General features: G+C 37.8%; 3 protein-coding genes across 3 annotated transcripts; 2 read left to right on the top strand and 1 right to left on the bottom strand.

Annotated features, from left to right (window-relative positions):
• The first annotated feature begins 618 nt into the window (after window positions 1–618).
• On the top strand, window positions 619–10403 carry LOC146635550 (uncharacterized). Its single transcript, XM_085350176.1, has 12 exons — window positions 619–735; window positions 2891–3075; window positions 3496–3633; window positions 5852–5990; window positions 6352–6529; window positions 6961–7102; window positions 8508–8651; window positions 8749–8801; window positions 8885–8959; window positions 9223–9273; window positions 9391–9504; window positions 10381–10403. The coding sequence occupies exons 1-12, from the start codon at window positions 619–621 to the stop codon at window positions 10401–10403; spliced, it is 1359 nt and encodes a 452-aa protein (XP_085206302.1).
• A 2763-nt stretch (window positions 10404–13166) lies between these two features.
• On the top strand, window positions 13167–19108 carry LOC146635549 (uncharacterized). The gene is made up of 12 exons (XM_085347292.1): window positions 13167–13303; window positions 13508–13692; window positions 14591–14728; window positions 15969–16107; window positions 16345–16519; window positions 17003–17138; window positions 17891–18034; window positions 18153–18205; window positions 18287–18355; window positions 18655–18714; window positions 18827–18940; window positions 19044–19108. Exons 1-12 carry the CDS (start codon window positions 13181–13183, stop codon window positions 19055–19057), a joined length of 1350 nt encoding a protein of 449 aa, XP_085203418.1. The 5' UTR covers window positions 13167–13180; the 3' UTR covers window positions 19058–19108.
• Window positions 19109–22864: 3756 nt separating this feature from the next.
• On the bottom strand, window positions 22865–26421 carry LOC146635548 (high affinity immunoglobulin gamma Fc receptor I-like). The gene is made up of 5 exons (XM_085347417.1): window positions 26385–26421; window positions 25897–26163; window positions 25515–25760; window positions 25097–25252; window positions 22865–22926 (listed from the first exon to the last, which is right to left on the bottom strand). The coding sequence occupies exons 1-5, from the start codon at window positions 26413–26415 to the stop codon at window positions 22865–22867; spliced, it is 762 nt and encodes a 253-aa protein (XP_085203543.1). The 5' UTR covers window positions 26416–26421.

Here is a 26421-nt window from a genome sequence, read left to right as displayed (position 1 = left end):
AACAGAAGTATTCTTTCATCTGCCTTCACACACGTATGAACTTGAGTAATATCACATAGTTAATCCATGGGGCTTAATATGATGTCGGCCCACCCTTTGCAGCTATCACAGCAACTCTTCTGGGAAGCCTTTCCCACGAGGTTTAAAAGCGTTTATGGGAGTTTCTGATGATTCTTCCAGAAGCACATTTGTGAGGTCAGACACTGATGTGTGAACTAGTGTGTGAACTAGTGTGAAGTTTTGTTTTGAGCTACCTTCAACTTTTTTCTCTTTTGCAGGAGTACTGATGAAATCAAGTAGTAATGATAAAGCTGTTAGAGACCAAACCATGAAAAACGTCTAACCAGTGTTGCTACAACTTACTTGAATTAAATAGGATCATGAGACAAATCTCTGCTTGTATCTATGAGTGATGATGTAAAACCCAACCAGAAGTCTCACTGTGTCTCCTCTACTGAGTGGGACATAAATGATGTTTTAAAGGGAGGGGAATAAAGAAGGAGGAGCTGTGAAACAATCCTGTTTTTAACCGTTGTGCTCGTTTCATTTCAGATGAGTCCGTTTTTGTACTGTATCGAGTAGCTGACTGTATAAAGCAGCAGTTAAACTGAGGACATAATGACCACAGGCTTGCTTCTTCTTCTCCTGGTGCTTTCTGGTTCTCAGGCATCCCATTACTTTGGGACAGTGATGACCTTTACCCCTAAAGAAAGCACGGATGATGGATCTCTAAGGGTAAGGGCACAGTGCAAAAATATTGATTGCTGTTATAATGTGTTCTTTTACAAAATTTGTATTTGTAAAAAAAAGTGAAAAAGTGCTCAGCTTTGTTTGATTTACGAAATGGGGGGAATTAACGTGATGTCGTGAGTGTAAATCAATCACACATGGAAGTGTCAAAATCTGTGGGTGAACTACTGACAATGTGCGAACTTATATACAAAGAGGGCAAGTAATTCCAGATTTTACAGATCCGTCTCAGTGTGATAGCTGAAGAAGAATCTGCATATATTTTCTAATTTTTTATGTAACCTTTCTATTAGAAATTGTTGGGAATTGTGCAAGCATTGCAGGATGGGACAGCTGCTCTCTGGATAAATTTGACAGCTTAGGTAAAGCCCAGGATTTATCTTGCATTCAGTTCTTCTTTGTTGTTCTTACCACAAAATGGTCCAGTCTGCTTAAAGCTGTAAATTGGAAAAATACACTGGTATCATTGTTGTGTAATATATGTAAGTCTAATGTAACTTTTCACATGTGTTAGTATTAGAGATGGCACGATACCACTTTTTTATGTCCGATACCGATACCGATATCATAAATTTGGATATCTGCCGATACGATATGAATCCGATATAGTGTTTTTTAATCAACAAAACTGTTTTTTAAATATCTTGCTGCATTTTGTATAAGTTCATACTCAAGTTTAAAACAACAACTACACTAAAGCTATTCTGTTATACCTGTATGCAAAAAAAAATATTTCATAGTTCAGCAATACTGATCAATCTAATAAACTTAAACCTACACCATCCTCCCTATTCTGGTATTTTAAAGAGTACTTAGCGTAAATATTAAGCAACCTAACTAACAGGGTTCCAACTCCCAGCAACAACAAAAATAAATAAATAAAAAATAGGGAACCACCCCTCACGCTCCACCTCATGATGCTTAATCGACGTAATCAACCTTAATTTGATGCAGTGTGAAAAAAAATGCACAGAAATCAATTATTTTTCAAGAAATATTAAATAGATTCAACATCTTTCTTCAACAGAACTGCAGACTGCACAGATGGTACCTTCCCAAAGGAAAATGTACTATAGCTTACTAGGGTATATTAGACTTAACAGTTACTATATACAGTAATGGACTTCTATACATTTTACATCAGATTAAAACTTTGGGTGTAAGATTCAGATAATTATTTAATAACAGCCAGACATTTTAAATGAGAATAAGAAAGAAAAGTATGTCTTTGTGCCCCCTTTTCCCTGTTAATGCCGTATCGGCCCCCCTGGCTAAACTTTGCTAGATCCACCCCTGCACAGTTACAGCCGTCAGCTGCGTAGAAAAAGATCCCGGTGTAGAAAGTAATATTAAATAAATTCTAACAACAGCTTATCAAGCTTAAACATGCTGCTGTTGTTCAGCCGCTGGTTTCCTCTTTCTGGTGCAAAGTGGGCCAAAAACAAAGAAGAGACACGGCCTAGTCGTGACAGAAAAGCCGATCAGCTGATCATTAAGCAGTTTCATGATTGAAGTAGCAGCAGGAGAGGCAGTTGCTTGTTAAGCTTAACACAGGAATGCTTTACAAAGATTCAGAGATGGACTTACATACTTGCTTTACTTCTCTCGGGGATAACTTTGTCGGAGATGAAATGCCGGGTTGCTAGCGAAGCTCCACATGCTATCCAGACCACCGACAGGTCCCGCATGCCACAGCTGCTCTATCACGTGATGCATACTGCTCCGACGTGCTAACGTTCTGAGGTGAGTTACGGCGTGTTGCAAGTTTTGTGAGGTGCTTTCGTGATATTTAATGGATCGGATTACATTTTTTATTTTTCTCCGATATCCGATCCAGTAATTTAGGTCAGTATCGGACTGATACCGATACGTAATATCGGATCGGTCCATCTCTAGTTAGTATGCAGTGGTTTTATTGTGTGAAGTGCCATGAATTCCATGATCAGAGGGTGATCATGAAGCTGTGTGGTTTCCAATTTGTTATTACAACATAATCAAGGTATTAGCTACCCAGTGGACAACACAGTACTGTCTATTAATTTTTTAAGTTGCAACAATCTTGTTATAATATTATAAAATTATATAACAATAGCATCATCTTTTCTTTCTTTCTTTCATTTTTTTTTTTACAATATCGCAGGTGGTCTTTGACTACAAGTTGAGCTTTCGCTCATGCACAGATGAAGACAAGTGGAGCTGTGCCAGCGGTGACTGTGGTAGTGAGAGTGTGGAGCTGAACATCGTGGATGAAGAGGACAAAGAGTGGTGTCAGAGGGAAGGAGTCATGACTCGGGAGGTTTCCAGCAACTCTCTGTTTCAGCTACGGTCAGTAACACGTCAGCTGAAACAGCAGATTCAACAAAATGCCACTGACCTGATTGCATTCACTCAGTGGTCAAACTTGTATGTATCACTTGACAAAAACATAGTACACTGTACATCGGTTACTCACAATAAGAATTACAGAGTTTTGACAACAACTGTCCCCTTTGGAAGAAAAAACCTTAAGTGTATGTTTTTTCTGCTGTGGTGAAAGGAATTTTATCGAAATAACACCTATGGTTAAGAGGTTAAACATCCCTAATTGTTTAAAATCTCCAGGCTTTGGGGGCCTCCTGATCTGTAAAAATGGTCTTTCCCATATCTTAGAAATGTCTTGTGCTTATACATTACTTGGATTCATGTACAAATTAGTATATTAATGTGTGTACTATGGACCTTACAACCTTCAATTCAAATCCGTAGTTTGGCTGGTGGTGACTGGATTGACAACAAAAATGGTATTGGTAACTGGAAAGCTATAACTCAGGTGGACCTGAGGACTCGATCTGACACAGCTCAACCCAACAAATCACCTCAGACCACCATCCTGCCAGCTCTGAGGTAAAGCTATTAACTTTGTTGTGGCTAGTTTTTTTAGTATTTGCAAACCATCATTAGAGGAAAGCATCAAACATTCATCATATATCTTGTTTGCAAATCAAAAATAAATTCAATACTTCATGGCATATGAAAAGAATGAATTATCATGTAATATATATCCTAAAACGGGTGTCGAACTCCAGGCCTCGAGGGCTGGTGTCCTGCAGGTTTTAGACCTCACCCTGGGTCAACAAACCTGAATCGAATGATTAATTCATTACCAGGCCTCTGGAGAACTTAAAGACATGTTGAGGAGGTCATTTAGCCATTTAAATCAGCTGTGTTGGATCAAGGACACATCTAAAACCTGCAGGACACCGGCCCTCGAGGGCTGGAGTTCAACACCTGTGTCCTAAAACATGTAACTGAAATATGGGTTCCTGAAAAATTTGATGTTTTTTCTTTACATAGAATCATGATAATAATCAGGACACCATTAGTCTGTTTAGGGCTAGGATTTAATTACATTTTTGCCAGTGTTGGTTGTTTTTTAGCAACATGGTAATGCAGTGTGTTATTGTACCAAATTGAATAATTACATTAGTTACTATTATGTTGTTATTGTGTTACAAAGGTTCTTCAGTTATCTGTGTGCCAGATAGAAAGAAAAAAGTAAAAGAAAGATTTTCTCTATCTGCTACAGTCAACAAATTTTAGTTGGTGTGCAGCAGGAAGACAGTGGTAGAGCAGTGCAATGATACAGCCATAGAGTTTTTGAGTTGAGATTTTGGGCATTACTTTTATCACATGAAAGATGTTTGTGATGGTAAAATGGAAACTAGGACAGAAACTTTATTGTACTGCTAACATAAATTTGGCTCTTTGCAATCACCTGTACAGACAGCATGCTAATGCTAAGCTAGCCAACAACCCAGAGTGATATTAAATCTCAGTGTATGCTGACCCCAGCATAGCAGAGCCTGATCAACAGTTCACCAAGACAGTGATAAGCAGTCAGGCGGCGCCCTCTGTTTGTACCTTTTCATGTTTCTAAAGTAGAATCACGTTGGGCATCTGGGTCCTGGTTTTTCATCTTTCCTTTGTGCTGTTGGTTTTATGTTCATAACTAGGAACTGAAAAAAAGATCCCGTGCAAATCCTTCTAGGGTAGGGATTTGTGTTATTGTTTGGGACTGTAGCCTTTGGTATGGTAATCAGGTGAAAATGCATTTCAGAACATTTTGCAGAGCAACAAAACAAGTAAATGTAACAAGTAGTGTGCTGAATTACATTCACTGGCAAGGAGTTAAGTACTGTTGAAATCTCCCAATTCTTTGAATCTTTGGGCTGAAGGAGGGACAATACTCGGTGTATCAATGCTTAATCAACAATCATTTATTTCCATACAATTCAACAGTCAGAGCATTACAACGTCCGGACGGGAGAGATGCTACCAGAGGGTCAGGCACATGTCTCAAAATGGTGACGGGTTGCTCAGCTTTTTATAGTCTCTAGTGGCCCCCAGCTAGTCGTAAAAGCCAAAACATCACATTTTTTCTCTGTTACAGTGCCTAAGTTATGACCTCGGCAGTTGTTTCTCTGCTTTCTGTAAGGTGGGGGTATGGAATGTGGTCTATCTATCTCCCCTGTCTTTAGACACAGAGTCTCCTGCTTACAACCTTCTCTTCATGATTCAACAATTAAGCATGTCAAGAAAACAGTGTAACACATTCCCAGCAGATCAAGGATACAGAGTGATGCACATTTATCTAATGAACTAATATGTGAATATGTTCTGTTAACTCAAAAGTATAATGAGAACTACACTACATACAGCTCACACACTCTATATTAAAGGGTATAATGTGATCTACAGCAGTATTCTAATTCAACTACTTTGATTACATATATAAGGTAACATATAATAACAGAATAATCTAATAGTACCAATGCACATTATTTTTTAATAAAAATACATTACTGCTTACATTACTTTTAAAAGCTTTGTGTGTTTCAAACAGGCAAACATTACATAAAAGTGCTTGTAGTAACAAACCTATCCCTAGCCATAGATAGGTAGCTATGTAGCTAATGAAGTAAAGCTTAATAAACAAAAGTGATTTTGGATATACAAAATCTTTTGAGCTAGAGAGAAATATATTGTCTTTGCACTTATTAAAACCACAAGACAGTTCTACCTTTTAGGCGAGAATATTTGACCTGTGATATCTGTGTGCCAGAGTTCCTTCAAACTGTAAGAGAGAATTCAGCCTGTTGGCCTTTGATCCTGATGGAGACGAGGTTCAATGCAGATATGGAGACACAGCAGCAGATGAGTGTAATCCTTGTACACCACCATCTCTTCTAACCATCACACCAGTAAGTTAAAAGCATTTTCATCTGTCTCAAGCTAAGTGTCACAAAGTTAAGACGTTATTATTCTTCTGAGGTTATTATTTAATCTAATAAATAATGAATAACTCTACATCACAATAAAATACAGTAATAACTCTCATACACCCAAAGGCTACACCCCCAAATATAGATTTGGGGTCATTGCTGAAACCTCAGTGGGTTAGAACACACTTTATTGTGTTTTGCCTCATGGTCATGCCACCTTCCAATTTCTGACAATTTCAAAGATGTCCTAAAAAACTATTTCAAAATAGCTTCTTCTTATAAAACACAAATTCAGCTATATAAACATGTAACTGGTTTCTCTCTGTGTTTCCTTCTGTAGTCTTGCAAACTGACCTTTCATTCTGCGAGTAGGAGTGATGAAGGTGCATATGCAATACAGCTGGAGATGGAGGACTTTCCCAAGCAGACCATCTTTCTCCATCAAAGTGATGATGTGGAGACAACAAGGACTCCCAGTGATGCTCTCAGCAAAATACCAATCAGATTTGGTCTAATAGGTAGGTCTTTAACTTTTAACCTCTTAACTATTTCACAGTCCTTCAGAGTCCTGGATGAAAACTCCTACAGATGCAGTTGTCTACATCTGTGGATCATCTCATTCTTCTGCAATCATCTGACATCAGAAGAGTAATTAAATACTTACTGTGTAGGTCTTGGATTTGCATTTCTGTACTACTTATGACTCTTGACTCAATTGCTTTGCATTTGGGGGCACAATAACCAGCTAACACAGCAATACATGTCCCACACAAAGTTCCAACATTGTTACATTTGAAGCACCTACAGCTACATTTACAGCTACTTGGCTATATTTTTGTTGTTGAAATAACTTTCAAAATCATATCTCATTTGAAATCCTAGCTTGCCCAATTAAGTCACTAACTGACATGATCTTGAATTAATATGCCACCTTTTTGTTTTGTTCCAGTGGACCCGCCTGTGCCATCCTGTTCAGAGGGAGCCTACCTGCCCAAGTTTCTGCCTCCAACCCCCGTCAGTGGGACTCAGCTGTTGGCCTATATTAATGAAACATTGAATATTACCATTATGGCAGAGGCAACCAACACCATGTGAGTTAAAGAGAAAGACACAAAACACTGGCATATGTAAAGAATATTTTTGTTTCAGACTTTCTCCTAGAATGTGTGTGAGCATAATATAGAACCTTTTTTTTTTAAACGTTTGTGACTCTTTTCAGTGTTTTTCAATTTCATTGCACAAATCAAAATCAGTAACGCTGCCATATATGATTCCTTGCTTGTTTAGAATATACATTTCTTTTCAAAACATTGTGTATATAAAAACTATATGAAAAACACATAACTTTAAGAAAAAATTCATTCATGAACATTTGTCTTGATTCACACTACACTTTTAGTAAATATAATGCACATGTTGAAGTACATCCCTGTCTAGTCACATTTGAAGAAAAATAGTAAAATTGATGTCTAGATCTACTGAAGATAGATAAATAAATTGCAGACATTAAATTATTAAATACATTTTAATACTAATAAGAATTATAGTTAAAAAACAAACAAACAAACAAACCAAAAAACGAAAAAATTACATTTCTCACTGGATCACTGTAAAGTCATACATGAAGTAGTGGTAACATCCAATCCATCACTTGTAATAGTTTGAGGTGAACAGGGCATGAATTCAAATATGGTGTGACCATTATGTGGCATAAAAACGTTTTAGAAATCCAGAACAAACAACATTAATGTCAACATGCAGAATAATTATTAAACCATATAATACATGAGTTTAATCAAATTACTACTCTTAGTTTTGATGTTATGACAACAAGAGTGGGAGTAGGTTGGGGTGAAAAACCCAATTTCCCAAATTCTGGAGGGACACTAAACTCTGACAAACTTTAGGTCATTATTGGTTGGCCACATGCAATAATGTCAGTATCAGCCACATAACCTGATCTTTGCTGATTAGCTGGGACAAAATCCAAGTGGTTCTACAACCTCACAGTGAGTCATGGGAAGGCCAATTTTGATGTCCATCTAGGTTACCAAATATACATTTAATTTACCCAAGAAAGGGCAAGTAACCAAGTTGGAATATAACTTGATCTGGATCACCCTACACTACCCATGCAATGTCACCTATGTTGCATTGCTACATAGATGTCCTACATGATGGCCTTGACAGTGCAAGACATTTTTATTTGATTTTTGTTTGCAATGTAGAATGTTTTGAATTGCAGGTCAAAAATAAATAAATAGATGTGTTTGAAAACATCAGATGCAGGACTGGGAAAATTATTTAGCAGAGGCATTGATAGAGAGCTGTCTTTGCTTGCTCGTTTCCTCTTTAAACATATTGTTTAAGATGTATTTCTTTTTGTAAAAAGATACAATAAAAAGAACGGTGATGAAACAGTCTGCAATAAATTCTGATGTTTGCACTCTGATTTACCCGTATATGCCAAATCTCTATCTTGTGTATTTTTGTAAGGGTTTCGAAGCTTTTGTTCAGTGGACCACACAGCGTTGTGAAACATGTTGTATCACATGGAGAATTCATCCTGACCTGGACACCATCTGACAGTGAAGATGAAGAAAACCATCCCATCTGCTTCGTAGTCCAGGCAGAGTTAAAGTCAGATGGTTTAAACATTTTTGCACCACCATTTTTATGGACATATGTTGTACTGTTTCATTTTTTTAATTACTATGTTTTGGATTTCTTTTCTCAGTACGGCCAAGTATCACTCTGAGCTACGCTGTGTGATTGTGAGCATTCAAATTAGTGAGTAAACTCCAAAATTGTGCATTTCCTTCATTGATTACTGTAACTGTTTATTTTTACATATTTGTTTATTATATTTTCAGGACCAATCACCACTCCTCTGCCAACAACTGTTCTGCCTTCAACCACCCCAGAACATACAACCACTCTTCTGTTCAGTACGTGAAATATAGAGGAGCTGATGCAGATCATGAATTTTGCCAAAGGCCTGTATCATGATGGCAGTTCAAACTCTCATTATTAGTTATTTATTATAACCAGTGGCAAAAAGACAGTTAACAATTGTACTTCCTGTCATATTGCTTTTTTTTGCAACAGAATATATGAGCTTCATTTAGATATTTGATGTGTTGAAGTAAAATCTTATGTTTGATGTTTGGATTTACCACATCTTTCACTACATTTCTCTGTTATTTAATAGTAAATGAAACAGAAGATCAGAAGAAGGTGCTATATGAGTCCACAGGATCAGGTAAATATGATTATTTTTCATAGCTTGAAAGTGAATGGCTGTCATGGAAATATTGTTTGAGCTTAAAAGCAGCTTAAAGATTGTCAGCTTTTATGTTTATCCTTCTTCTACATGCAGGTGACGACAGCATGGGTGCTGGCAAAGTTGTTGGCATTGTATTTGGTGTTGGAGCCGTCGCAGCCATTGTTGGCATTGCCTTGTGGGCTTTAAATCGAAGTTCTCCTGTGCTCTGTGAGTCACAACATTTGCTACTTTTCCAGAATTTTTAAAAGGATTTTCTGATGATACACATTATTTAAGGCTGTGGTTCACCTGTCTTTTTGGTTTGTTTTTGAATTTTACAGAAAAAAGTTGGAGCTTTGGATGAAGATGGGGAGAACAAACCTGTAGAATCTGGAAATCACTGGTCTTCTAGCTACTTTCAGCTGCTCGCTTCTTGCGTCCCATTCCAATTTCTACAAATGTAAATGTTATATAATGCAGGTCTGCATTTTACTGTCAAAGCCTCACATAAATGGTCAATGAACTGTTTTGAGTCTTTGACTCCATCTGTTGGTGAAATGATGGCATTAATGTACAAGCTTGTTCATTAAAGCTACAGGCAGACTCCCCCAGATGCAGGTGACTCTGTTTTATCAGAGAAAAATTTAAATACTGGCAAAAGGAAATATCTACAGAGACAACATGTGAAAGTAAAATGTCATGCGTGAGAGCTAAAAACCTCAAAAAATATGAAAATTTTCAACCAACATAGTACAAAATGTAGTGTTGTAAGAGGGCGGGTATTTCTCACCACTGTGGTTTTTTCATTAGTCGATCTTCACTGAGGACATTTTTACGTTGGACATTCTAAACCATAATCCTAATCCCAAATTGGCTCACAGTTGTTAAAAAAAATAAACAATAAAAAAATTATTTTATTTACGATAGAAGATACCAGCTCTCCCTCCACTCACCCCTAATTGATTGCAGCAATGGGCAGCCCTCCCAGAGCCTGGATCTGCTGGAGGTTTCTTCCTGTTAAAAACATGTTTTTCTTTCCACTTTCACCAAGTGCTTGCTCATAAGGGGTCATCTGATTGTTGGGGTTTCTCTGTATTATTGTAGGGTCTCTACCTTACACACCTTGAGGCACCTGTTCTTGTGATGCTATATAAATAAAAATGAATTGAACTGAACAGAATACCAGATCATATTAGATGTTTGAAATGAGGAAATGAACCATTTCATGTTGGCCTTAACAAGATCTTTCTATTTCCTGTGTGAACTTCTTTGTCATTTTTTGGATTTGTTTTCTGTATCTCTTTAAAAAAATACACAGATAATTTTGGAATTATTTAATTCACTGACATCATTAATTCTCCCTGACAAATTGTCTATCATTAACTTTCTGGGCAGTCCAGACTCTTTACAAGTCAAGTCATATATATGCTCAAAAAAATTAAATGGATACGTTGAAATGATTACTTTGGTTTAAGAGCCTCATTTCCTATAGCTCAAGAAACATTTTGCTCACTGATGTATTCTTTGGATACTTTTGTGCAGCTGTCATTGATTCTCAGCTGATTAACACATTTACATGTTATGGCAACATTGATGTCTGTCAGTATCCTAAAACTCACAGTAGTCCCTGTTGAACTGTTATCAACAGGAGCTTTTCATTTAGCAACTCCTTGACTGCATTTTATGACAATGACCTTTGAACCTATGTTATTGGTTTCCTTATTTATTCAGTGTTCAGTGCAACAAACTTTTTCCACCAGAGAGGGAATTTCTGTGCACATTTTAACTCACTCTCTGATTCTCATTTCATAGTGTTGCCTTTAGTGACACTGAGTTTGACACATCTGTGGTAGATTATATACTGACAATGTTAATATTTGGGTTTTTCAACTAAAAACTACCTCAGTACTGAGGTCAGCATGTACCGATCAGACAAGATTGTCAGCAACTGGTTATTTTCACTGCCTGTCAACATGAGAGCAAGTTTGTACATGATCATACATGGACATGTCTGTGTGTGTCTGCTCACAATGGAGACACTGTAAGTATGATAAATAAAGACACACCTATGCCAACAGCTAAAGGTTCTAGCATTTATATCAAAGCCAAACATGCAGGAGTGCTACCAGCAAGTTGTACCATGAGTATCAAATATATGAGGGATTGTTCTGCAGATAGAGCAGCATTTATTATTCTTGGAGCTCTTTGGAGAAGAGCAAACGTTTTCTAGTTAACATACAAGTGGATAGTTTTGTCTGTCAATTTCCATTCCCCCCTCCCCCCTCAGAGGTCTGCAGTTAAAAGGCTAAAAAGTATCCTAAGTAAAGTAGTCTAAGCTCATCATACTATGTTTCAATGTAGGTGACTTTCAAAGTGATGACTAGAGAGCTAAAGTTATTTCCATCGGTCCTCTTTTCATACAACGTGAAGCCAATTCTGTTCTGGTGCCTTTTGAAGACCAACCCACATTTTAACAAATTCCAGAGCTAAATATGACAAAGCATGACTTCCAGATGTTGGAGAAATTTAAATAGGAAAGAGATCATGGCAACCACAATATGTGGGCATGTGTGAGTCACTGCTGAAATTCTTGTGCCAGGTCTTCCAATAGCCACTGACATCTGTGGCTCCAGTTTGGTGTCCAGCATTTCCTTGGTGCTAAAATGTTGCAGCTGTTTTTGCAAAAGGAAAAAGCTTGTTTCCCCCAACTTAAACATTAGAAAAACATTAGGCCAACTCTGACAACTGTGCTATTTATATTGTAAATAGCAAAGTTAAGTGAATTCCCTGCTGCTTTTCAATTTTCCTGAAGATCCTGCAGACATCTGTTGAACCTGCAGCTGGATGTTGAGGTCATATTAGTTTTGTTTTGTTTTGCACCATCTTTGGGAAAATGATGCCTCCTGGCTCCTTTTTTTTCTGGTGTCAAGTGTGACATTTATCATGGGAGTCTGTGCTTGGAGACAGGTTTTCTTCCACCAGATCACCTGTACAATCACCTGACAATGGAAAACACTACACACTCAATCTTTGTCACCTACATTTAATTGTAGTCCGATGTGCTGCTGAGCCATTATTGGCACTTTAGTGATGACTTTATTTTTCAATCCCAGAGGTTCCCACTGGGTTGCACCACTGCCAAAGGAGAGCCTAACTGTGGCAGAGCAGTGGCTGAGACAAAACTGCATCATTTTAGACCTATGGAAATGAAAATGGCCTGAAAATCCAGAAGCCATTATCTGTATAGAAATGAAATGGAATGTCCTACATAAAGATAAAAAAGAAAGTACTTTAGGACCTATAAGTAATGTGTAGTTGCTGTTTAACATAGTAGTGCACACTGCATCAGACTGCATGATTTAAGAGTAAATCTGCACATAATCACAGCACTATTGTGGGAATAATTAAAGCTTGTAACAGTTGGTGAGTCAGCTTCCTGCAGTGCCAGAATGTTTGGATTGTGGTAGCAGCTGGCACACCCTTCTGCTTCCTTCTCACATTCAGGAATGGCAGAAGCCACATATCATGTTTCCACTGCTACTCTGTCAAAAACAAGAGAGTGAGAGAGAAAGAGATGTGAACTTTAAAGGTGGGGCTCCTCAATACAATCAGATTGATTAGAGCAAAAAGTTAGTTAACTCTAAGTAAACAGGATCAAGAGAAAAGTCGTGCTTGTACGATGAAGCCTTGACTGAACAGACAGCCTCCGTTTGTCTGCTCTCAGTTTACAACATAACTGTGTCATAGTTATAGTTGTAAAGGGAGGAGACAAAAGTAGGAGGAGTACTGGGAGAAAAACACGTTGTTTGTTTCATTTCAGAGCCATACATAACTGGGTCAAGGACTTTATTTTACTCTATTTTAAACTTTATTTTAGGGCTACGCAGTTTCACTGATCACAACTATGGATATAAACATGCTGCTCCTCTTTCTATTGCTGCTGCTCTTTGGTTCTCAGGCTAACCATTTCTTTGGGACAGTGATGACTTTTACCCCCAAAGACAAGACGCATAATGGCTCTGTCACGGTAGGTGTACCTATACCATTAATGCCAGGACTCTTTAGTTTAGTCTGAAATAGGGGCTCAGAGTTTTACTTATTACTTAAGGAGGATTGAAGTAAAGGCAAATTCACTGACATTCCAAAAGGCTCCTAAAAGCACTGACTTTATTTGAACAGTGCATGGACTCTTTATAATAACACAACAGGTGTTATTGTTACAATATTACAGGTGGCCTTTCACTACAAGCTGAGCTTTCGCTCATGCACCGATCAAGACACGTGGAGCTGTGTCAGCGGTGACTGTGGTACAGAAAGTGTGGAGCTGAGCATTGTGGATGAGGAGGACAAAGAGTGGTGTCAGAGGGAAGGAGTCATGTCTCGGGAGGTTTCCAGCAATGCTGTGTTTCAGCTACGGTCAGTAACACGTCAGATAAAAAAAGAAAGGTTTAATCCTCTGAGGTCTAAATTATCATAAATGATAACTCCAAACCAGCCCCTAATCCTAATTTGAGGCAATCAGATTATGTAACAGAGCTACTTTCATCTCCTCCCGCATTTGCAATGGGCTGCCACACTATTACAGGTAGCACTGCATATTTGATTTTGATTTAATGCCAGATGTCCTGCCAGACACAACACAAAAGGGATTTCTATGTTCTCTCTAGTCTTCCCAATCAGCGTAAGAATTCTAGTTAACAAACATTAAAAACCAAAAACAACAATTAACAATGCATCAAATGTCATGCATCACACCTTAATATATATATGAGCCCTTTTTCATTCACAGTGTAGTCTTACCTGACTTGTCTCACCTAAAACATCATCAAAACCTGATTATACTTCATTGCCTGCTATTTCACAAAGATCTATTTACATACATCAATTTGTATTTACAAGATTTTCAGTAAACTTGACCTCTGACCTAGAAGGCCTATGCTCCACCAGGAGTCTACGAGAAAATTGATTGATTTTGACCTCTGACCTTGACCTTGAGTTGATAATTGCAATCATTTGAGACGCCTAGATGACCTCGTTATAAAATTATCACACAGACAAGGTTTTCAGAAAACTTGTACTTTAACCTTGACATTGAGATCAAAGCCATTAAAATTTAAATATATCCCAGATTATTATTAGGTGCACCTTTGCAACATTGAGTGTCCATCAGGTTCCCACCCACCCGCCCGGCAGGTTGATAACAATACCCCATCATTTCTTGTATGAATGAATACTAATTAGTATATGTTGCACAAGTTCTTAGCATAAGTTGTGTATAGAAAATAACCAAATTACCTTCTTTGAAACCCCAAAGATTGGATGGCGGTGACTGGATTCAAACCAAAAACAAGGTGAAGAAATGGAGAGCTCTGACTAACGTGGACCTGAGGACTCGTCTCGACACTAATCAGCCAAACAAGTCACCTCAGACCACCATCCTGCCAGCCCTGCGGTAAGCTTCTTTATTGTTTTAATTGTCATAAACTTACTGTAATGAAGGCAGGAAAGGACCAAATGCAGACTCATAGGCAGGACGTTAACACAAAAACACAGTTTTATTTGCTGAGTGGAATAAATGATACAAAACTAAACAGGGAAATTTCAGGAATACTGAACTAACAAAGAAACACACGGAGAAGCACACAGCCACGACAGATGAGGGAGAATGCAACACTGGACAGAGGGAAACAGAGGGCTTAAATACACAGTAAAATCATGAGGCAACAGAAAACACATGGGGAACACAGCTGAGACGAATTATACACAATGAGACTGGGAAAACAAAACTAAACACACTGAATAAGGAATGCAAGACTTTCACAATAAAACAGAAAACAAAGGAACACCAGACTGACACATGAGCTTGACAGAGGAGTGGAGGAGAGGGGGCGAGAGGATACATGACGGGCTGGGGAAACATGGATAAACATGGACACGAAGAAAGACCTACAGGACAAAGACACAACAGAGAGCCTAATCATCAAAGACTTAAACAAGGAACATGAGAAACTCGAAACAAGCTAAGACTACTAATGAACAGGAACATAAACCATAATACAAAATATCACCAAAACAAAGAAACTCAAAATGCTGGGTCACAAGGACTCTCTGGAAAGGTTGTCATTCCATCACCGAGTGAACACAGAGAGACAGGCAAACGTTTGCATTCACATTCACACAAATGGCTAATTAATAAATGACATTTAACCTAACCTGCATGTCTTTGGACTGTGGGAGGAAGAGAACCTGCACAGGCACAAGGAGTATAAAATAAAATATGACTTGCATATTATTTTTTTTCACATAAAACCAAGTCAGTAGCAGACAGTGGGGCACCAGCAAAACATTATGGCTACCTAATTTTAAAGGCACTTTTCACCTTTCAACCAGTGCCTCACACGTTTTGGCATTACAGCTTTGCTGTTACAGGATTTTCCATTTTCCAATATTTTTAAAATATGTGGAGATATCAGAGCTCTATCCCGATCTATAACCCTTAAAGAATATCCAGTGACATGGTGAATGTTAACAGGGTTAAATGGGTGATTCTTGACAGTCCTTACATGTATTTTATTTTTGTTTTCCTTGGAGGAAGCCTTGTTGAAACTGCAGTTGTTAAAAACCAAAGTTACAGTGCTGATTTTTGGGTGAGTTTTGTATTTACTGTACTGCATGTGATTCCTATGTGCCAGAGTCCCTTCAAACTGTCAAAGAGTCTTCACCCTGTCGGCCTTTGACCCTGATGGAGACAAGGTTAAATGCAGATTTGGAGACATAGACGCAGATGAGTGTAATCCTTGTACACCACCGTCTGTTCTGACCATCTCACAAGTGAGTTTCACATACACTTACAGCATGATACTACAGTAAAAACTAGTCACAGAAACAGAGAAATGTTGTAAATTATTAATTCTTAGCTCTTCTAGCTGAAGGACTGCTGATGGTAAGCGCTGATAAAATGTCTTTCTTCCATCCATCCGTTTGTCTCTCCACAATTCACAAACATTTCTACCCCTCAAACTCAAACACAATGCCCACTTTTAACAAGTCTTCACCAAACTTGTGCAGGCTTGCACATTGTCATTTAATCCTGTCAGCAGGCAAGATGAAGGTTCATATGCAGTACAGCTGGAAATGGAGGACTTCCCAAAAAAGACTATCATCATCAGTGATTATGGTTTTCAGACAAACATCACTCCCAGCGAGGCTCTCAGCAAAATACCAATCAGATTTGCTCTGATGGGTAGGTTTTTTTTTCTTTTTCAAAGCTTTTTACCATTTGAGGATCCTGTTTATTCAAAGTAAAATCAGCACAGGGATGTTATACTCCATAGTGCTGCAAGAAAAGATGAACTCACTCACGGCTGCTCCCTTTATGCCACAGCAGATCATCTTCCTGCATCTCACCCTATACCAGCATTCTCCTCTGTCACACCAACCCTCTGCATGTCCTCCTTCACCACATCCATCAATCTTCTCTGCGGTCCCTCTCTTCTTCTCCTGCCTGACAGCTCTGTATTCAACATCTATTGCCCAATATGTCCGCTATCCCTCCTCTGCACATGTGCAAATCAACTCTGACTTTCTGTCAGTTTTGGAACCTTACATATCAAACCAGTGTCTTAATTGAGCAACCAAAATTTGATAAACTTCATATCAAGGTTAAATTGCTTGCTACACTACTTTGCTAGCTATCTATTGTAATGACCTAAAAATCTTTTTCCAGTGGACTCTCCTGCACCATCATGCTCAGAGGGAGTCTACCTGCCCAGGTTTCTACCTCCAACCCCAGCCAATGGGGCTCGCATGTACACTAATGACACAGTGAACATTACCATTATGGCAGAGGTGAAAAACACCATGTGAGTAAACACAGAACATATTTGAGTACCATGTTTACCTTACAAAGAAATAAAATTTTTGCACCATTACACGTGTGTTTTTTAAAGGTTTAGTGGTTAGATCCCTCCACTTAATACAAAGGTGGAGCGCCCACGAAGTTAAATCCCAAGAATCAATTAAACAAGCAACAAGTGCTCTCAGAGAGTCTAACTTCCCCAAAACTGAAGGGCTGTACTAACACTTTAACGCTTTATGATGTTTTTATTGCAATATGATGATGTCACCCTGTTATTGAGTCATTGCAACATTCAATTGAAAAAAATGAAAAGATATGGTTTCTTGAAATTTGACCTTTGACCTTGAGTGCTGAAATTGAAGGTCAAGGTCATAGTGTTGTGAAGTTCGAAGAAAATAAATTAACATTACATTACAAAATTGTGGCTAATATAAAGTTTGTTTGTTTGTTTTTACAGATTTTCAAATTTAGTGTGACCTTGACCCAGTTTTGACCCAAATTAAATCAGCCGTTTTCGGTATCTACCATCACACAAAATTGGAAAATTATATCTTCAAAACTGTGGATGCTAGAATTCTAACAAACAGACAAACAAACTGAAACAATTAAATACTCCCTTCATTTGAGGCAGAATAAATATAGTACTACCTTATATTGTTGTTTTTGGGTTATTGGTATTTAGGGTTTATCTTTGTCTTTTTATTTCTATATCTGATACTTTTCAGCATCAATCTCTCCTTTGTGTGTGTTTTTAAGGGTTTTAAAGCTTTTGTTCAGTGGACCGCACAATGTTGTAAAACACAATGAATCACATGGAGAATTTATCCTGACTTGGACGCCATCTGAGAATCAAGATGGAGAAGATCATCCCGTCTGCTTCTTAGTCCAGGCAGAGAAAGGGTCAGTGTGGGATTTGGATCCATTAATAATAATAAGTGAAAAGCACATCATACAGTAAATACACGAGGACTGGAATATTTTAAATTGATGTTTTTGTACTATTTCAATTGTTCATCAGTGCAGCCAAATATCAGTCTGAGCTACGATGTGTGATTGTGAGCTATCGCACAGGTGAGCACACTCACATTATGTTTTTCCCTTCATTGCTTTTCACGATCAATTATTTTTACATGTTTATTATCATGTTTTCAGAACCAGTCATCACAACATCTATGCCAACAACCGTTCTGCCTTCAACTACTCCAGCGAGCACGACTACTGGTGCGTCAAACACAGAGAGCATTAATATTGTGTCAAAGTCCTGCATCACTGACATCTGGTTATTGTAACCTGTTATTACCATTAGTGGCGTTCAGTTATCAAATGCATTTTTTTGTGTAATTCTACTAGGAGTGATCAAAACAAAGATGTTTGTTGTGCTCAACAAGACAGAGCCATTCAGCCATCACTAGTTGTAGCTGCAAAATAATGCATGTTTTTCTCCTTGGTGGTGGTGCAGGACTGGAATGAATCTGAATGTGGCCATTTTCCCACCATGTCAATATGTTTGTTTTTAACAGTAACCGAAACAGAAACACTGAGCATATCAACTATGGTGGCAGATGAGTCCAAAGCATCAGGTAACTATGAATACTTTTAATGGGTTGAAAATGTGCAGCCAGGGTATAAAATGAATGAATACAATGTACTTGATTACTTCAGCTATTCTCCTTCTGCCTTGCATACATGCAGGTGATGACAGCAGTCGTGCTGGCAAAATTGCTGGTGCTGTGTGTGGGGCTGTAGGTGTTGCAGCGATCGTTGGCATTGTGGTCTGGGTGGTGAGAGGAAGTCCACACGCGTTCTGTGAGTCAAAAGTTTTCCTGTTTCTTAACTTTAACTTTTATTTTGGCTTAAAAACAACAGTGTAAAGTCAGTCGTTCAACAGTATTTTTCTTTATTTTTACAGATAAAGTAGTCTAATGGATGAAGAAAGAGATAAAGGAAAAACAAAACTGACTATAAAATCTAGAGAATCAGATTTTGGGAAAAGGATATCACAAACGTTGTTACTGCACATTTTTTTTCTCAGTAAATAAGTCACATTTCTACAGATGTATATACTATATAATATAGATGCATATTGTTTACTGATGAAGAATCGCACCATCGTGTCAATCTCCAGTGTACTGATATTAGTCTTTGGCTCTATCTGGTGGTGGAATGATGGCATGACATACATGTACAGAGTTGTAAATAAAAGATACAGAGAGCAGCTTTTAGATGTGTGTATTTCATCCTTTAACATCTTACAGACTTAAATGTAAACATACAAATGAGGCAGGTTTAATATGTACAGAGAAAATGGTTGGAAGTAAGGCACTGAGGTTTGAAGCCTGAAAAGAAAAAAAGAAAAGTTCTTATAATGCACCTTTCTGCTACAACTGAGCACTAAAAGCACTTTATTGTTTATTGTTTACGTTTTGTGATCTGGATGGTGAAGGAAAGTCAGGGCTGGTAGGGCAGACAAACACATCTTTTAACCCCGTGAGGTGGAAATCAGTGCTGGTGATAACAATAAACCTAATATGACCATAATCTCATCATATAGACAAACACAAAACAGCCATTATCTTTCTCTTAAAATGTAAATAGTTTTTGAATGTTTGTCACTTTAGTTTATTTTTGAGTGCATACAAACTATAGGGGTTTGCTCATCTGCCTTCACATCCATACAAACTACAGTGACATCCCATTCTACATAGGGCTTCAACTCTTCTGGGAAGGCTTTCCACAAAGTTTAGGAATGTAAGAGTTGTTGATCATTATTCCAGAAGTGGATTTGTGAGATCAAAAACTGATGTTTGATAAGAAGGCCTGGTTCACTTAATTCTAATTCATACCAAAGGTGTTTTCTAAGAGGCTGATGTCAGGACTCATCCATGTATTTATGGACCTTGGTTTGTGCTCTGGTGCAAGTCATGTTGGAACAGGAAGTGGCCATAGCCAAACTGTTCTGACAAGGTTGGAAACTTAAAATGGAAACAGCTCTAGAATCCATTGGCAGTGTGCTTTTTGCCACTGCATCCAGTTACGTTCCAATACATCTCTAGATAGATAGATAGATAGATAGACTTTGCTTATAGGTGGTAACCCAAACCCCACTGTGCCAGTGTGTGTTTGTGTGTGTATTTTATTCATTTCTATGTTTAACATTAAATGTCTGTACTATTAAATCATTTGGATTGCTTGTATTAAGAGAAAACCAGCAGATGGTGCTAATTCTATTGGTTACCTCTGGCAAAGCTGTAATTCACATTCTTTGCTGGAGCAAGTTTGACATTTGATTTGTTCTGAGAATGAGTGCGATTTAGTGAGTCTTTTATAAGAATATGAGAATGTAGATTAAAAGTGTATCACACAACAGAAACCTAAGAGTGTTTCATATTAGCGTTTTTGCAAATCTGGCCAAATTTTTCCACAGGAAGTGGTTTCAGTCAGACAGACTTGCCCGTGGTTTACATTTGTATTCGGCACAATGCAGCTGTGATTGTGTTGACCAAGACATATTGTTATATAAAATAACAAAAAAAAAGAACTAAATTACCTCTATTTTTCTGTCTTTACTTCATTCATCGTCAATTCCCCCTCCTCTTTCCCTTCTTATGTACAAAATGTTGGAGAATATTTAAATGATTTGTAATGTGAAGACTTTGTAACGATTCACTATGATTTACACAGCAGTGCACTCTATGATAGTGACATCAGTACTTATTCAGGGTCAGAAACCTCTGGTTCAGTGTTTGAGATAGGTCCTATTGTTCCCACCACAGAACACAACAGAGAGCAGCTTTACTCAGAAACCAAACCACAGGATTTTCCAGCCACACAGCAGAAAACTAAATATAGGTCAAACAAGTTTACCTGTCAAAACAAGCACTTATACTCGTTTCGATTTTTTTGGTCCACTTTTTAAATCGTTTTTGCCATTTTAAACTGCACATGCTTTCAATATAACTGCTGAGCTGTTTGTGTTGTGGGTTTTTAAACTGGCACAGTGTCCTGTGTCTTCTCAGAAATTACACTCCGCTAGATTGAATACACTCAATTTAACCACAGCTGACCCATATTGGCTAAAAGAGCTGATGGAGCAGTAATCATTGCATTTCCCTGTTTGCAATTTAAAGAAATATTATTAATTTTGAGTAAAGTTTTAACCCCATGCTGAACGGAGATGAAAGTGTGGACAAAAACAACAAGAGACAGCCGTACAAAAGCTGATGAAAATAAAACCACAAACACTTCGCCGAGCACTGAAGGCCCCTACACTTCCTTTTCACACACAGCGATTATGCATTTCACATCCTCTGTAATCTAACAGTTTGATATTTTTCAACAAACATTCTTGCTCTTATGAAAACAGAGGAAAATTGTCACAAAAGGTCAAAAGCGTCACACGTCAAAAATAGCAGATAGCAGACATGTCTGGGACTTTTACTATGGGCTCCATGTCAACAGAAATGTCACAGCATGCTTTACACCTCACTGCTTATTACTGATTTATGACTGAGTAGAAACTTGACTAAAGCCACCTGTGGCCAATAAAAGAACTGGCCAGTTTTGCTCTTATGTTTCTCTTCATATTTCTGCTCTCCTACTGTCCTAAGATTTCTGTGATTTTAAGAAAAGTCACTCGGCAGGGTTGATAATGTGATCGGAGAAACTGGTCATGAAAACCTTAATAGTGAGTCCACAAAAAACAAAAGATTTTTAAAATATATTTATTCTTGCTATGAAATTAAGAATTCAACTAAAACAATTTTTTAAAAATCGGTTAAATCTGTACAAAAAGATCATAATAGGTGAAAAACTATTGACAAGAACCTAACATATCAAATATTAATTCAAAATCTTACCACTGTTTTAAAATAAACCAAAAACAAAAATTAGATTAAAAAAAATCTCATTACGGGAATAAAAACTAAGACACATCTTTGACACCACCATGTGGTCTCCTCTAAACACACACACACACTTGCTCTTTCTGTTTTTAATCTCCTAACATTCAACAGGTCTCTGGTGACCCATCTAGGGTTATTAACCCATGGTTTGTTTTAGCTAGATGCTAAAAAAGCAAATCAAGTATGCATCGTTTTGCACTCCGGTTATTCAATTTTGGTTTTCCAAACAGATAAAAATTCCATTCAAATGAGTGGATGTTAACTGAATTCAAACCTTTCTCTCTGAGCCTAACTCATCAATAGTCCCCAATGACCGGGTGTCATACATCGAAGCAGGTGAACCATCGCCTCAGCAAAATGGGCTATAAGTGATGAGATATGAAAAAAGATTGCGCAGCAGGCACACGCAGTGGCAGCAGGACAGGAAAACCCCTTTGAGATAAAAACCAAGGTTTATACTCGAGTGTTAGTGAACATGAAGTCGTATTATAACATTATCCTGATATTCAGATAGTAACTACTGTTTTCCTGATAAACAAAGTAAACAACATAGTGATGGGCTTGCACACACACAATAACAATGCAAAACATGAAATACTGTGGCAGAATACAGCAAGACAATAACATTAGTTATTAGAAGACTCAGTTTGTAGAAGTGTTACAAACAGACCACTTACGCAGGCCTCAGCTCTTTTTTTTTTTTTGAATGACACTACAGTCCCCGTTGGCCCTGCACAGATAAATGCTGGAAAATGTCAACTGAAAGCTGGTGAAAAATGAATACCCACGTTCAGGACACCCCGTGGTACATGTTCATCAGCTTGTTTGGTTAAACAACCATTTCCATGATGACATGATCCGTGCTCATTCTCTTTGCAGCATTCTGAGCTGCTGTGAAGAAAAAACAAACAGAACAGCAACATGAATTCTTGCAGCTTTTGTCTTAACAGTCGTCAGCAAACAGCAGTAAAAGGTTTTTAATCAGATCAAGAGTGCCTCATTTTTCTAGAAGTAACTTGTTTGTCAAAGGTCACCTGCAATACCACATTGTAACTTTGGAATTTACCTGCAAACCTCAATAACCTCAGCAGCTGGTGTCAAAACACAGTTCACCAGAAAAAACATGGCTGCTTTATAATAACGTGGCACCTAAAGAACAGACTTTTTTCTACCAATAACATCTATTGGTCATGAGCACAGTATAAAAAAATGGACATGACCACCGTGAGATCAACCGATGATTTATAAAGTCTCATTATGAAAGCTCAAATTCACACTTTTGTAGCACCATTTGAAACCAGATTATTAGTTTGTATAACCAAAAATTATGTTGTGGAGGCCGTCCACCTTCAGTTAATACTGTAAAATGATAAAGCCAGACAGGAAATAAAATTTTAAAATTTTAAATTTAAAAGTTAAAGCCCTCTGGCAACCATTAAAATATGTGTAATGTGAAAACGAACATACAAATGTTATATTTGACATAAGAAAACGAACATATCTACTTTCCTTTATCTCTATTTCCAACCTCACACACACCAACACCCACACACACACACATATAGTCAATATATCGTAGAGTGAACTACAAATACGGCATTAGATTTTAAGGAGTATTATCCATTGCCATCATATCAACAAAAGGAGGATGACATTACACAGTTAGGCATGGATGATTTGATTATTTGATGTAAGCGCTGAAACCAAACAGTTTCCAAAAGCCTCCCTTTTATGAATTCTAAAATTGTGCATTAACGTAAACGGACTGGTTCTTATATAATGCTTTTCTAGTCTAATTGAGCACTCAAAGTGCTTTATACAACTAATTCATTCACCCAATCACTTTTTCCAAGCTGTTAGCCTATCTAACATTCATACACAGTCACACTCGATGGATGCATCGGAGAGCAACATGGGGTTAGCATCTTGCTCAAGGATATTTGGCATGCAGACTTGGGGGAAGCCAAGAATCGAACCACGAACCTTCCAATCAGTAGATGACCAGCTCTACCGCTGCAGCCACTTTTATGAAGACTTTTATGAATTGAATTTGAATTAGTGGCCAAATTATACGTACAGTACAGTGAAAAAAAAAGGATTTAAATTCCATTTTCAATGTTTTTCTTTCTTTTATTAATATTTGTCACACTTAAATGTTTCAGAGCTAATAGTTACTTGGCGTAAGGGCGGAATCAAACATTTGGCAGTGAGCCTGTGACATTGCTGTGGAGAAATTTTGTGTGCATACACACATATATATATAGCTTGATCTGATGGCTGGGGCTTCTGGTAGAGAGGAGAATTCATGGTTCCATCAATTATGGTAAGATGTCCGGGTCTTGGAGCAGCAAAGTTGTCCCAGACTATCACACTACCACCACCTTGTTTGACTGATGGCATGATGATCTTCTTATGCTGAGAAAAGGTGAGATGAGGAAACCTTCCAAAAACTTTTGTCTTGTGAATCCAGACATTATTTTGCCAAAAGCTTTGGGGATCATGGAGATGTTTTTGACACTGTGAGATGAGCCTTTCTTTTTGGTCAGCAGTGATTTACTTAGAACTCTCCCATGAATACAATTCGTATCCATTCTCTTATTGTTGAATCATGAATTCTGACTTTTACTGAACCAAGTGAAGGCTGCAGTTCTTTAGATGGTGTTTTGTGACCTCGCTTGCGGTGTTCCTGTAGATTGTGGCATGATCTGTTGCTTTTTGTAATCTTTAGGCTGATTCACTTTGTCACAAAGGTTCTGTTTAAGGAAATTCTTAAAATGAACAGGTTTGGATACATTGGACTATTATTTTCTTAATGATTTGATGCATGTCACTGTGCCAAATATGCAAAAAAAATGAAGACAACAAAATAATCAACTATAGATGACATATCTATTTTATGTAACATTCTATTTTCAGACAACAGTTTTGATTGACAGAAATTGTCACTGACAACAAACAAAAGCCTCCAGAAAATAGTTTACTAGCTGATAGCACATGTTGTTGTTGTTATAACCCAATCTGATAAGAAATACCTCTTACACACTTGCAGGGTTTACTTTACCTCTCCTCCTGTCTCGGTATATAAGCCCCAGTAGAACAGTGGACACCAGGTAAGGCGTTCCCACCAACAGGTGAAATACTAGTCTTAAGACAGAAAAAGAGCAGGGAGCGGCCGGTTCAGCTGCAGATGTAGATGAAGGAAACTCCTGAGATGAAGCTGTAAAGAGATGAACATGGAAATTATACATTTAAATGCTTTATTAAATACATGTTTTCTTTAATTGTGTCTTTTTTAGGGGTAGAATGTTTTTCTCTCTTCATCATTTGCAGCTGTACAAAACACAGACAAATATGCAAATTTTGGAGTTTTTAGATATAATTCCTCTAACAGCCATTTTTTTAAATTTCTTTTTTCTTAAAATGCTTAAAAATTTTAAATTGCTCAACATTGTGTATGTGATGGGATTTTTGTTGCTCACCATCAACCGCCAGCCAGCTGCCTAGTGATTCTTCACCTCCTGAAATGCTGCATTTATAGAGTCCTTCATCAGATTTAGAAACCCTTTTAATGGTGATTTCTCCTGTGGAGTTCCTTTTGATGCAGTGGCCATCTTTATAGAAATCAAAAAACTGGTTGAAGGACTTTGTCTCAGGTGTACAATGCAGTGTTACAGTGGCACCCTCGGACACAGGAAGGGCAGGACTCTCCAGAATCACAGGCTGATCTTTGGAAAATGCAGAAAATCAAGATTTGTCATTTTTATAGGTTTTCTTTGCTTCGTTTCTAAATGATCTGCCTTAATAAGTGTGACTTTAAGTTTAAATGTTGCATAGCAGAACTTAACGTAGTGTTATTCATACCAGTAATGGTAATGTTGACCACATTGCTCTGCTCCCCACTGACAGACTCACACCAGTACACACCGCTGTCTGGTGGGTAGGTTTGTCCGATGATGCAAGTCGAACCCGAGGAGGCATAGCCCCAGCCAGAGGAGCAGGGTCTGGTCCCCCCTGCGAGCGTTTTCCTCTTCACTTTCCAACCAGTGTTGTTCAACTGTTCGCCACAGCTCAAAGAGATGTTGTCATACCTGAAGAACTGAGACCTGTCAGGGCTGACCTGAAGACAGGCTGTAGGAAGGAAGGGAGAGAGAAAGAGACGAGAAAAGGGTGAAAATTAAAAAAACAAACAAAAAAACAACAACAAAAAAAAACAACGAAAATAATATATTAAGGACCGAATAAAAGTAGTGTTTAAGAAATTAAAGTGTAAGCAGGGATAATGATGGATTATAAGAAAAAAATTGTCCAAATTGTTCAAAATATCCTTAAATGTTGAATTTTGTACTCACTCAGCATCAGGCAGAATGGTGTTAGCTGCATCCTGTG

This window comes from Diplotaxodon limnothrissa, linkage group LG3 (assembly GCF_057381915.1).
Source record: "Diplotaxodon limnothrissa isolate DT_005_m linkage group LG3, D_limnothrissa_male_GT1.1, whole genome shotgun sequence".
Classification (NCBI taxonomy): domain Eukaryota; kingdom Metazoa; phylum Chordata; class Actinopteri; order Cichliformes; family Cichlidae; genus Diplotaxodon; species Diplotaxodon limnothrissa.
This window is presented reverse-complemented; position numbering and strand designations above follow the sequence as displayed.

Excerpts from the sequence above, each read along its gene's own strand:
- LOC146635550 (XM_085350176.1), top strand. The coding sequence starts at position 619 with ATGACCACAGGCTTGCTTCTTCTTCTCCTGGTGCTTTCTGGTTCTCAG. Across the intron at positions 3,076-3,495 it reads AACTCTCTGTTTCAGCTACG|TTTGGCTGGTGGTGACTGGA; the intron begins GTCAGTAACACG and ends TCAAATCCGTAG. Across the intron at positions 3,634-5,851 it reads ACCATCCTGCCAGCTCTGAG|AGTTCCTTCAAACTGTAAGA; the intron begins GTAAAGCTATTA and ends TCTGTGTGCCAG.
- LOC146635549 (XM_085347292.1), top strand. The coding sequence starts at position 13,181 with ATGGATATAAACATGCTGCTCCTCTTTCTATTGCTGCTGCTCTTTGGT. Across the intron at positions 14,729-15,968 it reads ACCATCCTGCCAGCCCTGCG|AGTCCCTTCAAACTGTCAAA; the intron begins GTAAGCTTCTTT and ends CCTATGTGCCAG. Across the intron at positions 16,520-17,002 it reads AATCAGATTTGCTCTGATGG|TGGACTCTCCTGCACCATCA; the intron begins GTAGGTTTTTTT and ends ATCTTTTTCCAG.
- LOC146635548 (XM_085347417.1), bottom strand. The coding sequence starts at position 26,415 with ATGCAGCTAACACCATTCTGCCTGATGCTGA. Across the intron at positions 26,164-26,384 it reads ACCATTCTGCCTGATGCTGA|CCTGTCTTCAGGTCAGCCCT; the intron begins GTGAGTACAAAA and ends TCCTTCCTACAG. Across the intron at positions 25,253-25,514 it reads CAGCTGGCTGGCGGTTGATG|CTTCATCTCAGGAGTTTCCT; the intron begins GTGAGCAACAAA and ends ATCTCTTTACAG.